The sequence below is a fragment of the Thermobia domestica genome, chromosome 13 (genome assembly GCF_964235325.1).
Source record: "Thermobia domestica chromosome 13, izTheDome1.hap1.1, whole genome shotgun sequence".
In the NCBI taxonomy this organism is placed as follows: domain Eukaryota; kingdom Metazoa; phylum Arthropoda; class Insecta; order Zygentoma; family Lepismatidae; genus Thermobia; species Thermobia domestica.
In genome coordinates, this window is record NC_137466.1 from 30,046,558 (window position 1) to 30,061,041 (window position 14,484).

General features: G+C 35.1%; 1 protein-coding gene across 2 annotated transcripts in view; it reads right to left on the reverse strand.

The window, feature by feature from the left end:
- The window catches only part of LOC145668071 (putative ammonium transporter 3), a 404,553-nt gene that overhangs the window by 304,551 nt on the left and 85,518 nt on the right, over positions 1-14,484 (reverse strand). The window contains exon 2 of one of the 2 annotated variants that reach the window (XM_081735578.1): positions 11,189-11,320. The exons of the other annotated variant lie outside the window; for it this stretch is intronic. Within the exon in view, the coding sequence (XP_081591704.1) occupies positions 11,189-11,312 (124 nt within the window). The 5' untranslated portion in view covers positions 11,313-11,320. The remainder of the gene's footprint in view (positions 1-11,188; positions 11,321-14,484) is intronic. 2 annotated transcript variants of the gene reach the window in all.

The window sequence follows — 14,484 nt, forward strand, 5'->3', positions numbered from 1 at the left end:
CATCGAGCTTCACAGGAAGTCCGAGTTATATGCTTGAACAAACTCAAGATGCAGTGATGTATGTCAAACTACGGACGGCAACACATTTTTCTAACGTTTACATGTAATCCAAAGTGTGATGAAATTAATCTCGAGCTATTTCATGGACAGAAACCAGAAGATCGTCATGCTTACTAGTGAGGGTCTTCCATCTGAAATTGAAAAATCTAATGAATCTCCTTTCGAAAGCGAAAAATTCTGGAACTGTACGGTGCTACATGTACACTGTAGAATGACAGAAGAGAGGGCCTCCACATGATCACATTCTGCTTTGGTTTCAAGAATCCCTTTACGTTAAAAGTGTTGACAACTTCATCAGTGCTGAGATCTCGAACTCTTCAGTTATGTACGGACTCGAATGGTTCATGGTCCTTTTGGAATCGTCAATTCCCGTTCTCCATGTATGAAACATGGTAAGTGCAGCAAATGATATCCACGTTCATTTCTTGAGTACACACGCGCTGGAAGGAACGGTTACTCGCCATATCGTCGAAGAAGCCCAGAAGACGCAGGATTCACGACAAACATCAAACTACGAGGTTCAGAAGTAATGATAGACAACAGATGGATTGTCCCCTACTGTCACCGTTACTGTCAAAGATTTCCAATGCTCGCATTAATGTAGAATACTCCAGCTCCATCAAGTCTACAAAGTATGTATGCAAGTATGTCAATAAAGGATGCGACTTGGCTTTTTTAAACTTTACCAGCGCTCCGCCAAGTGCACTTTATGGTGGACAAACACCGTGTGAGTGGGTTTCCTCGAGGTTCTCCCGTTTCCTCTCAGTTTCTTCATCCCATCATTTCATTCATTTCTCATCATCACCGTCTCCTTTAGCCTAGCCGTCATAATCGTGGGACGTAAAACAAATATTTCTTTTCATTTTTTTACCAGCGCTGACGAGAACTATTTCAATGAGGTTTATCAGTATGAAATGGGAAGATACGTCAGCAGTAATGAAGCCGTTTGGAGAATACTGAATTCCCCGATTCTCGAGCACCATACAACAGTTGTGCACCTGATGGTTTATCTGGAGAATGGGCAACGATTGTACTTTACGGAAGAAAATGCAGCTCAACGTGCTCAAGTTCCTGAAGAAATTACCCTCACAGCCTTATTCAAACTTTATGTGGAAGATGAGATTGCCCGTACTCTTCTTTACCATGAAATTCCGAAGTACTTCACGTGGAACACTCACATGAAGAAATGGAACTACGGGAAAATTGGACAAAGTTATCAACAATATGATGGAATCAAGTAAATTGGTGCGCTTGGTCGTGTGTACACTGTTCATCCCAATAGTTCAGTTTTTCCACTTGCGTCTACTTCTACACGAGGTGCAAGGACCAAGACCTGAAGATAGTTGAAGGAAGTGTTTGCGACACATAGAAATCAACTTGCTATCGAAGTGGACTCTTGAGAACGATGAACAATGGAATTCAACGTTGAAAGAAGCTGCAACGGCTCACTCTCTAAAGATGCTTCGTGACCTTTTTGCTATTACGCTGGTGTCATGTGGCATGTTGAATCCTCGACAGGTATGGATGAACCACCGGGAGAATTCATCAGAAGACATACTTTATCAAGTAAGAATTCAACAACAGAATACTGAATTGGTATACAGCGACGTCACCTTTAACAAAATGCTCATCAGTATTGAAGAAAAGGTGAAATTCTTAAGTGGGTCAACTTTGGATGAATTCGGATTGTCACGCCCCTTTCTCGACGTTGACGTTTTAAGAGAAGTTAATTTAGAATTAAAATATGACATTACTGAGCTCACAAACTACTTGAAGGAGAACAAGAACAGGACGATGATCAAAGAGATGCTTTCCTGAGAATTACAAGGACCTTTTTGAGCAAACTGGTGGAATATTTCTTTTGAATGTGTCAGGTGGAACTGGAAAAACATTTCTCTTCAATCTAGTTTTGGCTAAGGTTAGGCAAAGAAAGAAATTACTATTGGTGTTGCTTCATCAAGCATATATGCTACACTTCAGGCAGGGGGTGGGGCAGCTCATTCGGCTTTTAAATTGTCTTTAAATTTGGTTGCTACTGATACGCCGGCCTGCAACATTTCTAGGACTTCAGAAAGGGCAAAGCTTTTGAAGGAATGTAATTTGATAATCTGGGATGAGTGTACTATGGCACGGAAGTTTGTTTTGGAAGCTTTGGAAAAAACGCAGTGAGCAAAGGATGGGTTGTATCACGCTGGTGTTAGCTAGAGACTTTGGATAGACGCTACCAGTAGTTCCCCGTGGTAACAAATACGATGAGGTAAATGCATGTCTGAAAGCTTTTCGTATAGGTGGAATGAAATCCAACGTCTTCATCTTTCCACAAACATGCGTATTCATCTGAATAGCGATCGTTCATCCACAGAATTTGCTGAAACTACGCAATGGGTCCTCCATCCCCGATGCTGAAGATGGTTGTATATCAATAGGGACTATTGGAATAATTGTTAACATACATGAAGAGTTGTTTCAAGCTGTTTTTCCGAATCTGCAGGAACGTTTCAGAGACCGTGCCTGTGTGCTCTGGCTGTGCCAAAGAGCTATTCTTTCTCCAAAAAAGTGATGTGGTTAACTTCATAAATAAGGAACGTTTAGTGAAGATACCAGATAATGTGCATGTTTATAGATCCATCGATACAGTAGCTAATGTAATCGTAAATTACCAAACTGTGTTCCTCTACTTCCTAGAACCTGCTGGAATGCCGGCACATATATTGGAAATGAAAATCGGAGTACCTGTCATTCTTGTAAGAAATCTGGATCCACCGGCACTCTGCAATGGGACAAGACTCATCGTCAAAAATCTTATGCCTACAGTTATCGAAACCATAATTCTAACTGGACAAGCTGCTGGAACAGACGTCTTCATACCCAGGATTCTGATAATCCAGTCTGATATGCCGTTCAGTTTTAAACGACTTCAGTTCCCAATCCGGTTAAGTTTTGCAATGACGATAAACAAAGCGCAAGGACAATCTCTTAAAGTTGTAAGTCTTCAGTTGAAAAACCACTGCTTTACCCACGGTCAATTATACGTAAGCTGTTCGAGAGTTGGTAAGGGGGAAGATCTATATATTTTGGCTCCTAATGGAATAACTGTGAATATTGTGTATCCAGAGGTTCTTCAAGGGTGAGTTTAGCTAAGAAGATTATTTATTGGTCGATATGTTTAGTAATTGTTATGTATCTATGGTTCAAGTTAGATTCCATCTGTTGTATTTATATTTAATGATATATTTTGTCTACATTCATATTGGTTTCTTCTGTTTAGTACAGGATGGTTAGTTGTGGTTAAAAACAAGTTAGTTAATGGTTGCATTAAGTATAAACCGTGTTCACTGTTAAAGTCATCCCAATGAAAACACATCTACGTTGCCAGATACATTCACACAAAATAGATTCCATTTTAGTTGTTTCTTAATTGTTCTTTCGTTCTTCGTTGTTCAGTTCTTTACATAGATATTTTATCTGACCCGTGCATAACAGCTAGTAATACAGTAAATAAATAAGTAAATAAATAAATAAACAATAAAAAGATAGATACAACATGTTATCGGAAAATATGACCATGTGTAAACGGGCTTTAGGAATCAAATATTTGACAATCATCAATGTTGCCATTAACTTTCACTCTTTACATGAATGTAATTTCCCACTTAAATTTAACAGAACCAAGAAGACAACAAGAAATTATAACGGTAGTACGTATATATTACTATGGACAATGGTCCGTGACGTATGATACAGTATTTTCCTTTATGGCCAGATCTGCCCATTTATGTTATTTAGTTTGTGCAGACAGGCTTTATACACTTCATTTAGAATATAAAAAGGCACGCCATTGTGAATGAGTGTATATTCGTTTATAAAGAACATATTTTGTAAAAATTGAAAAGGTAAATGTTAAAGTATTTTCGAAAAATACAAATTCGCATACATCGTTTTTTTTTTTTTTTGTTGTTGTTGTTGTCATTTTGAACAGTTAATTAGTGAATTACGTTTAAGTAAGTCTTATTAACATCAAAACAAACTTAGGGCAAATATATAACAAAGTGTGAACTGAATTAATGTTATAGCAAACGCGTCAACAATTTACTGTATACAGAGAATACGAAGGAGTAGAATACAAAGTTAATCTTAAGAAAATGCATAACGAAGAAGAGCAAATAGAAGAGAAAAGAAAGGAAGGTAAGATGAGTCACTTGCAGATAAGTTCTGCGAGCATAGAAAAGAACGGAAATAGCTCAAATAACTTAAAAGATTCCTAATGGTGTACAAGGGAATGGTCATTCCCAGCTTTTATAAAAAAAGACGGTCTGAGAAAGCAAATGCCACAATATGATTAAAGACAATGACAAGAATTGATTTTTCTGAAAATTCTTAAATCCGTGGAGCTTACCTTTAATACTTAACGATGTTTTCGTCTTTTGCCTAACCTTTGAGTTTCTAACTTATTCAATTGAAAAAATACGAACAATTATCCTCTTTTCTTTTAGTCTTATTGTGAATATTAACCGAGTTGGCCTCTGTTAGTAAATTGCTTTTTTGCTCTGCAATCGGAAGCTTGTGTTTTCTAAATAGGTAACCAGTTGATTTGAAAGGAGTTTTCCATGGTTTTCCTTTGTCACTGGTCACATGTCATGATAGTTCCTAGAAAAATAGGCTCTAGTTATTTTTCTTCAATTTTTCTTAACGCTGTAATTATTATATCCTTCATACTTACTCCAGTGGCAATTGACCTTTCACCCCTGTACCTGCAAAACTGACAAATAAATAAATAAAATAAAAGTGACTTCCCGTGGCAACTAAAATAAAAATTGAAGCACTGTATTTATTTACACGTATCATGGAAAATTGACTGACCGTGGTAACTTCTAATCTAACTACTATGTCTACACAAAATTTCATTTCCATTCTGATCAACAACGTTCCTAACTTCCAGAGCGTTTGGTAATTACTTTATAACTTAGCGAAAGTAATCACTTATCGAAGTTCTAATAATCAACTACATGAATACGTTGACTTACATAGAAGTTCTCGTAATAGATTAACAAACGAAAACGGGCAGCTAAGTTTATTTAATATACACGAACCGAAAATTACACTCTTCTTCAAAGTCATCAAGATAAAGAATTAATTAACAGAGTCTATAGAATTTAAAAATAAAATAACTTTGTCTCTTCTTACAGCGAAGTAGACTTAATATTCGTTAAGCTCTGGCTCAAATCTTTCAATGAAAGGAATCAATCCTACTTATTAACTTTACTATGTAGTCATTACTATCTTCATCTGATTGCTCTGTACGTAAGAACAGTACATAGTTTTAAATTTGTGATAAGTGTTTGTTATTTCAAGCATGTGTGTGAAAGATGTTATATCAGTGGTTTTTGAGTAAGGTCATGATTAACGGTACATATTATAGAAATATCGAAGTCTAAAACAAACCGGCTTGTAATTTGGTACATTTTTAAGAACAACAATATAAAATGGTTTTCTGTAAAACGGTTCTAACAATTTTACTTCATAATCATTTATCAATTTACAGTATTTAGTTAAATAATATGATGTGATGTGATTTTGAGTTTAGCGTCCTCTTCAGTAGCAAGGCTATATGCGATGTGGACCTACAGCTTAACGAGGGATCCGAATCACATGAGCTTCTACCGGAAATCGAACTTGGGTCTTCCACGTCATTATTTAGCTAGGGAGAGTATAAATATTTGTGTATTTATTTAGTTAGGGAGAGTATTTATACATTTGTTAAGAAGGGAAAGAATCAACATTTATCCATTTATTTACCTAGGGAAAATATAATGTTTATCCTTTCTTCCAGCAAGAGAAAGAATATTTATATATCTATTTAGTTAGAGAGAGAATAAATATTTAATAATTTATTTAGCTAATGAGAGTATAAATACTAATTTATTATTTAAGGAGAGAAAGAATATTTAGCCATTAGCAAGGGAGAGTAAATATATTTATCCACTTATTTATCTAGGAAGAGTATAAATATACGGTTTCGCACCTATTTAGGAAGAGAGAGAATAAATGTGCATCCATTTATTCAGTTAGGGAGAGCATGCATATTTATCTATTTAGCAAGAAAAATAATAAATATTGTCCATTTACTTAGCACTTAGCACGAAATAAAGTTAATATTTATCCATTTATTTAGCTGGCGACAGTATAAATATTTATATACTTATTTAGCAAGAGAAAATATTTTTTATCCATTTATTTAGCTAGGGGAATATATAAATATTTATCTACTTATTTTACAAGGGAGAATACAGTAAATATTTATGGATCTACTTAGCTAAGGAGAGAATAAGTATATTGTATATTTATTTAGCTAGAGTCTACATAATTATCCATATATTTAGCAAGAGAAAAAATCGATATTTATTCATACATTTAGCTAGTACGTATATAAATATTTATCAACTTATTTATGTAGAGAGAGTAGGAAGATTATGTACGAATAATAAACTGTTCTATGTACGAATAACAAAATTAAAATCCCCAGGCAAATTACTTGAATATAAAGTAGAGAAAATAAATATCAAAGATACTACTGTCATAATACAGTTGGTATTGTGCCACCGGAAGGAACTAGGCATCAACTGCATTTTCATCAGCTATTTTTTCTCGTGAATATTTAATTTTGTGAAATAATATTTCCATTGTGAAAAGGCATTGTGAAATAGAGATTTCATAATTACATAATTTCAATATGCTGTCGAATAATTTATAGGGTCTTGAAATAATAAGATACTTAGCAACTTCAGGTATGATGTTTTATTTCATATAGTAACTTCACTTGAAAATGTCGAGAACCACGGAGTCATATAAAGACAAAGCGTTATTTCTACCATAAATAGGCCAGGGTGTATATTAAATTGGCTCCACAAAAATAAAAGCGTGTTGCTGAGACTCTGGTCAATATTCTTTTATTAGAAGAGCCAGTAAATTATGGTGTATTACACAAAAACAATTTGAAAAGTAAGCTTTATTAATTTATCTTTTTTTATTTGAGTAATCTATCTTTAATTAAAATTGTAGACGGTAAATACGCAAAAATATTCGGTAGAGTGCTCATCTTGTTGTGTGAAAGACCTCTTGTTTAATCCCAGACCATATGAGTTTGTGGTGAACAACATTGCATTCGTGGGTTTTCTTAAGGTTCTCCCATTTCCTTCCACATTGTAATCCCACTATTTATTTCATAATCATTCACTTTCTTTGAAATGAAATATTTCAGTTTAACAACCCAGTATTATGTTCTTTAGAATAAGGGTCATGATTATTAAAGCACGTAAATGATGAAGGAAGAATTAGTTGGATGAGAAAGTGGGAAAAAACGGGAGTACCTCGAGAAATCCCACGAAAACGATGTTCTTTACCACAAATTTAATTGGCCGGTGATGGAACCAGTGACCCCACGCACTAGAGATAAGCACTCTCCCACTGAGCGACCATACCACATTTACACAGAGAAAAATCCGTTCTCCGGACAGCGGTATATTGTACAAATATACGGTATCCTCTTGTTTACTATAGAAATCTGTACGGAGCATACGTTATCCGTATGCTACATAAGTACTACCCTTAGATGTTACATCATACCGTTGCAGGATATCCGACATCTAACAGTTTTCCGTATATCACATGCATATACTTATTGTAGCGATATACGGTTTTGGTGATGGAAATTAATATTTATTCAAATTAAAATCAAAAAGATTAAATTGTAGTAATAATGAAATGTTGTCATGTCTTACAAACACGTGTATTTGTTTATTTACGTCATTGGTTGTAGTTGTGTTATGTTGTTACTGAATTAATGGCTAGACGCTAAGTCGTCAGTTTATTTGTTTTGTTTTGATTTGTAAAGTTGTGTACAAAATATGTAAAGTCATCAATGTGAAATATTGTCTGTTAACATTGACACAATTTGACTGTGGCATAACTGTCAGATTTGCAGAGATTGTTGGTCTGGGAATTTGGTCACGATGTAATACGGGTTGAAACCAATGTTTTACCAATAGCTGAAACAAACAGAAATGATCAACGAAGCGAATTCCAGTGTGTCTGGAATCATGAACAAAAACCTCTCGTTGGAGAGGATTGGGATGAGAAGTAGGGACAAGGTGATCAGAAGTGGATCAGAGGAATCAGAGACACTTAGGAAGCAATTAGCAGCCAAGCAGTGGTCTGCAGTCCATTCGACTACGAATAGATCAAGGGTGATCTATTCTTCTTCAACGACAACCATAGTCCAATAGTTATGGTTGGCTTCTAGTCGGATACTACGAATTACAAACTATCCAGTCAAGGAGATCCAGTATTGAGAAGTATAATTATCCAGTCCAGACACACATCATTTAAACAGGTATGTGTATCTCAGCTATGTGCGTGATGATCGTGATACAATTTCTAGAGGTTTACGATTTGTGATCTGAATTGTTATGCTACATTCACATTCAAACATACACACAGACATCATGATATTAATGAGACTAATACATTTCTTAAAAGAATTTTAAATGTGTTATCATTTCCTCTTAATTCACTTCGACCTACTCATTTCAGATAATGAGTAGTAGCAATCTCTAAACGTCTCTTTGTTCATCCCCATGCTTTTAAGGCACGGCGTGAGGAGGTTGTTATTATGTTACCTCCGTCAGCTATGTTATATACGTCCATCTGTATGTGAGGTCCTGACCGCCTATATTGTTTCATACAGAAAGTACGTATAGATGGAACACTTATACAGAAAGTATTATAAAACATGGGTTTTCAGTTATACGTCTGCTGTACGTTAAGTCCAAAAACTACAGGAATTACGCATATAACCTATCTTTTTAAGCACGCCACTTACAATTTTTTTCTCAGTTCACTTTCATTAATCATCCATCTCATTCAGAAGCATAACTATTGGACATAATAAAATAAAATAAAATTACTTAATTAATTTAAGAAACGAAGAAAACTCCTTAAAATCTGCACGTTTAACATGTAGGTCGTTTCATTACTTATTAGGCTGTTTCTTTTACATGTGGTTCCTGAGCGCAAGTGTAATTCTCAGTGGCGTATTTAGGGGGGCTTCCGGGCTTAAGCCCCCCAAATCTTCCTTACTATAGTAAAATATATGAAATATCTTGCAGAATTTTCACATTTTCAGGCAAAGCCCCCCCTTCGAAAGTTAACAAAGCCCCCCGAAACAAAATCGTAAATACGCCACTGGTAATTCTAATTCGTATGAAATTTGTTTTCAATTCTTTGCGAGATACAAAAAATTCACTGTACTAAAGTAATTTTTCCTCTTGGTGTGAAACGTGACTCTTAAAAGTGAATCCCGATAAGAATAGATCCATAACATTTACCCTAAAGAAAAATATTGTACACATCTCATACAATATAAATGGTTCGTCCTTCACGAGACTCAATAGTCGTGAAGATCTTGGAGTTACTTTTGACAGAAAACTTCTACAGAACGTATTTAAACACCATCACTAAGCAATTGATGCACATCGTAAGAGTTCTGTACAGATTAACAGACATGCGTAACCTCTCTTCCTTAGCAACGTTATACAAGGTAATTTCTCCTAGAATGGAATATTATTCATCTATCTGGACAATGTGAACTTCTACAAACCTATCCCGGCTAAACTCAGTTTACTAGCTGCTACTTCTCTGGAATAGTATGTTTTAGAGTACCTCACGCACGTGCAATGATAAAACACGAACTGTTACGAACACTAAATATTCAACTATCTGACACTATTGTGAACCTTTCTTGTTGTCACTTACATATTATTTATTATAATTACAGTTATTATTATTGCCTGATGTTATCTCTTAGATTTGTTAGATTTTCCAGTGTAAACTGGGGTCTGGAATAATGTTCATAAATAAACAAAAACAATCATTAGTCAACTAAATATTAAATTTGAATTTTTTTTCTCTAAAAAAATCAAGATAAAGTATTCTTAGACGTAACTTTAAAGAAACCACATTTAAAATAAATTTACTCAAATTGCATAAGTTGCAGCTGTGAATGCTGATAGGATAGATATAAGATGCTTGCTCTATTTGATGCACTAAATTTATAAATACCATGAACTCATTTTCGCTCTCTCACACTTATTTTGAATATACAAGAAGAATCAATCATACAAAGTTCATTCAATAAATAACCAGAAAAAATGTATAAAAAGTATAAAACTTCGACAAAGTTTGAGCTTCTTTGTTGTTTCTTGGTGATGTTTTAGAACTGTTATCAGGTGGGTCTGGCACGCCTACTCGCGAACGGGTTGCTGGAAATCAGTTTGACAAGATGGCGGCACCATTGCAGGTATGTACCAACGTGGAACAGCGGAATGTCATTAGATTTCTGTAGTTGAAGGGTTGAAGAAAATCGAAATTCACTGTCGAATGGCATGCAGTATGGTGAAAGTTGGTTTAGTGGAACACAAGTGTACGAGTAGACAAGTAAGTTCAAACAGGGTGTAACAGGTGTTGAAGATTCGCCACGCTCAGGACGAGCTGTCTGCAGTCTGTGTGCTTTTCTTTCATTTCTGATGTCAAATGTTTTGGTACCCACCTCACAGATACTTCCTTGAACATCAGAAAGGCATGAATAACATGATGCGTTGATCCGAAACTAATGTTCCCCTTTGCTGCAATGTCACTTACCGTAATACGCTTGTTTTCCCGCACCAACTCATCAACTCTCGCAATGTTCAATGTTTTTCTCTATAGACAATTAAATTTTGTCAACGTTTATAAGCTTTCATATGTGCCCTGTATAGCAAAACCTTAACAATTAAATACATTCTGAATACTATAAAACGTTGTACTATTCATCGATAATTTCAACTTTCGGAATAAATAGTTTAGTATAAGTAGTTGACCAATCAGTTTGTGTAAACGATTAGATCGGAAAGTAATTCCTATTTGCACAATGGAATAATATATAAATGATATTGTTTTGTGCTCAGAAGGACAGCCTGGAGATTTCTTATCAACTTAAAATATAACGCGACTAATAAGAGTAATTTAAATTGTATTTAAATATGGTTTTCCAGAAAACAAATAGAAAAATAAAATTTATTTCCATGCAACTGACCTGTTTGCATTGTGAAGATGATGAAAGATGACGTCATGACCCAATTTGTGTCTTCTTTGTTTAGGGCGAATATTCCTGGCACAGCCTTCACGTTTGTGTGGTTGGTTTGGTTTTGTTTTTCCATTGTGGTTGCTGAAAATAATGAAATCAGTTCATATTGCACAATATTCCTCATTATTACTTACGTTGCGTGAAGCTGTATTATACGCAATTGATATTAAGCAAAATGATATACCATATATGATGTCCGGAAACATAGGTAATTATTAGGAGTGTATATCTCTGGAGTAAACTAACAGATCTCAGTTCGAAAATGTTTGGTTTTCGCGTTATGAAAGGTTATCAGACGACATTCAATTACATATGCAATAGAATCTAGTGGATGTATTTAAAATGTAATAATAATAATAATAATAATAATAATAATAATAATAATAATAATAATAATAATAAAAACCTCCGGCGAGAATTTAGACATTATATCGACATGTTATGGACCTAATGAGACTTTATATGATCTACATTATGTAGGAAGGGAGGCTGGACAGAATGTCTATAAACAAAACAGAAAGTTATCCTGTTTGTGATCCTAGCATGAAAAAAAAACAACATTTGAAATGAATTTTGGAACATTATTATTACCTACTTGAAGCTGGTCTTTTATTATACTACTTTGATTACAGGATGTATTCTAAGAAAGGCAGGAAGTTTGACATTAATGTGGAAGATGTTTCATGAGATTTATTGTTATAATTTCATTTATATGCGTATCCTAAGAAAGGAAGGGAGAATCAAGTATACCAATTAAATATTTTCTATAACAATTCTCCCTGTGCTGAGAATGGACATTTCAGCTATTTTCTATAAATAAAAACGAAATTTAACTTATTTGCAAGGCATCGGGAATAAAAGACAAACATTTGTAATGAATTTTTGAATATACTTAGTACTAACATGTTTCTTTGATTTAAATACGTATGCTAAAAGATGGAAATGAAGTTCGAAATTTACACCAGAAATACAAAAATGTCACGAGCGCATCAAAATAGAAAGCTCAAACTGGGTATATAAAGTACTTATTATTATAAGCGGACATATCGTCCCTCTCGAGACGAAGAGGCGTATCTCATTTTCTCAAAATTTTCAGCAGAGGTTTTTAAAAGTTTTTGCAGTATTTCTTCCGTTTATGATTTTTTCAATTTAAAACTTAGCGGAATGATTCCAACTTACGTAACTGCAATGAGAGCAACTGTTGAAAAATAGCATTGTCAGCGCCGAATATTTTAAACATTAACCCCTCATTTTCTGAAGAAAATGAGATACGCCTTTCCGTCGTGTAAAAGAAACCAACTGTGTGGTAATTTTGTTGAGTTAGGCCATCTAGTGGCGTTTTGGAACTGGTTTTTATCGTAAAGTATGGGATTTTATTTTATCTTTTCTATGATATACAGGTTAATATTGAGAACATTTATAATGTTCATGGTCTTTTACGTGCAAATATCCCAAAGAACAAGAATACAAGAAAGAACAAAATTCTCAAGGAATAAATATCTGAAGTTACAAGTACCGTTTGAAGTTTCTGCTTCGTTCTAAATATCTAATGGTATTTGAAAAATGGTGTGCATTTTAAACATAAGTGAAATAATAATAAATAGCCTTACAATAAATCAAATAATACTCATGAACACAAATACTTCTGACTGATTTTGAGTGGGGCAAAGATTCATAAATTAATACATGTTCTGGGAATTTCACTACAGGTCCGTGGCAGAGGGCCATTAGGTCTTCGAATTTCTCCTTTGATAGTAATGATGGGTTCCTGTAAAATCTTAAGTATTGAGTTTTCTTCTTTAGTCGTTCCAAGTACATGTGGTAATTTTCATATGGGCTTGAACTTGTTGAAATGGCCATAGCAAAGTAGAACGAAACATACGTGACATGAAGCAAAAACTTCATTGCAGCATCTCACGTCACATCTTGGAAGTGGTATGTCGGATCATCATCACTATCATCACAGGTTGTGAAAATATCTATATCACTTTCTTCTGTTCCTCCTGCATCCTCTGTTGCAACTGAATTGTGATCTCTGACGCCTACACCTTGTTTCCTTGTGTCTTCATTCCTCTCTTCTGATTCGCGTACTTTTGATGGGTCGTCTTTTATCGTGTTTTTCTCATCATTATGTTGCACAAAGTAATGTACTGATTTACACTCTCTTCCACGTCTCACTTTACAGTTTTCTGTACCATTTCGATCTCCTAATGTATTTGCTGACGCTTTGTCTTTAAACTAATATTCTTTAATTCGGGCAAAGGAAGATCATTTTTATTGACAGTCAATCTCATCTTCATTTGAATTTATAGAATACTAGCATCAATTACCCGCTTCGCTGGGTTAAATTTTTAAAAAATAGTGATATGTTTCGTTAGTCAGTCACTTTTTAGTATTACTAAAGCGTTATGTATGTCTCATCATAGGAAAAGGATGAATCATTTGAAATTAATTTTTGAAGATACACTAGAGCGTCGATTATCCGAACGTCGGTCAACCGAACGACCGCTTAACCGAACTGTGTACTCGCTCGCACCTGTTACTCTCCCACCCTACCGTCCATCATCCCCCTCACTCCCAAACCAAGTTTCCCACAGTAGTCGCCGCACTGAGCCACCGCTGGCGGAACATTGCTTCTAATGGGGCCTTCATAAGGCGCTGCTGACCGGCCAAGCCGTCAGTCGCTGTGTTTCAACAATCAGCACACTTCTGTCGGTTTGGCACTGGCTGTAGAAGTAGCGGCAGTATCAAAGCTGTTCACAGCAACAGCTGCGCCAGCTTAGAGTTGAGGCGTGCCGCTCCGCGCAGTTTGAAGGATTGCGCGCCCCCAAGAAGAGCTTTTGACGGTGCAAACTCTCACAACTTTGTAATACTTAAAGAGATGCCTGTTTTTATGAATAAATTTACTGTACAGTACTTCTTTTTGGCAAATAAACATGTACAGTTCGATTATCCGAACAAACCAGTTTTCCGAACACCCATGTCCCTCAATTACTTCGGATAATCGACGCTCTACTGTAATTAGTATTGTCTTCGAGCCCGAGTTTCATTACTTAAATGATTTTACTTTCATTAACATGCCTATCTTAACGGCGAAGATGAAATTTATAACGTACTTTATTAATGTAGGTTTCCTGAACTCTATTCACTCCACGTGTGCTTCCTATACGAGCAACGAGCAATCCATTAAATCTTCAAATTCTGCTATCAATATTGAGATACACTATTTGAAAATACTATCCTAC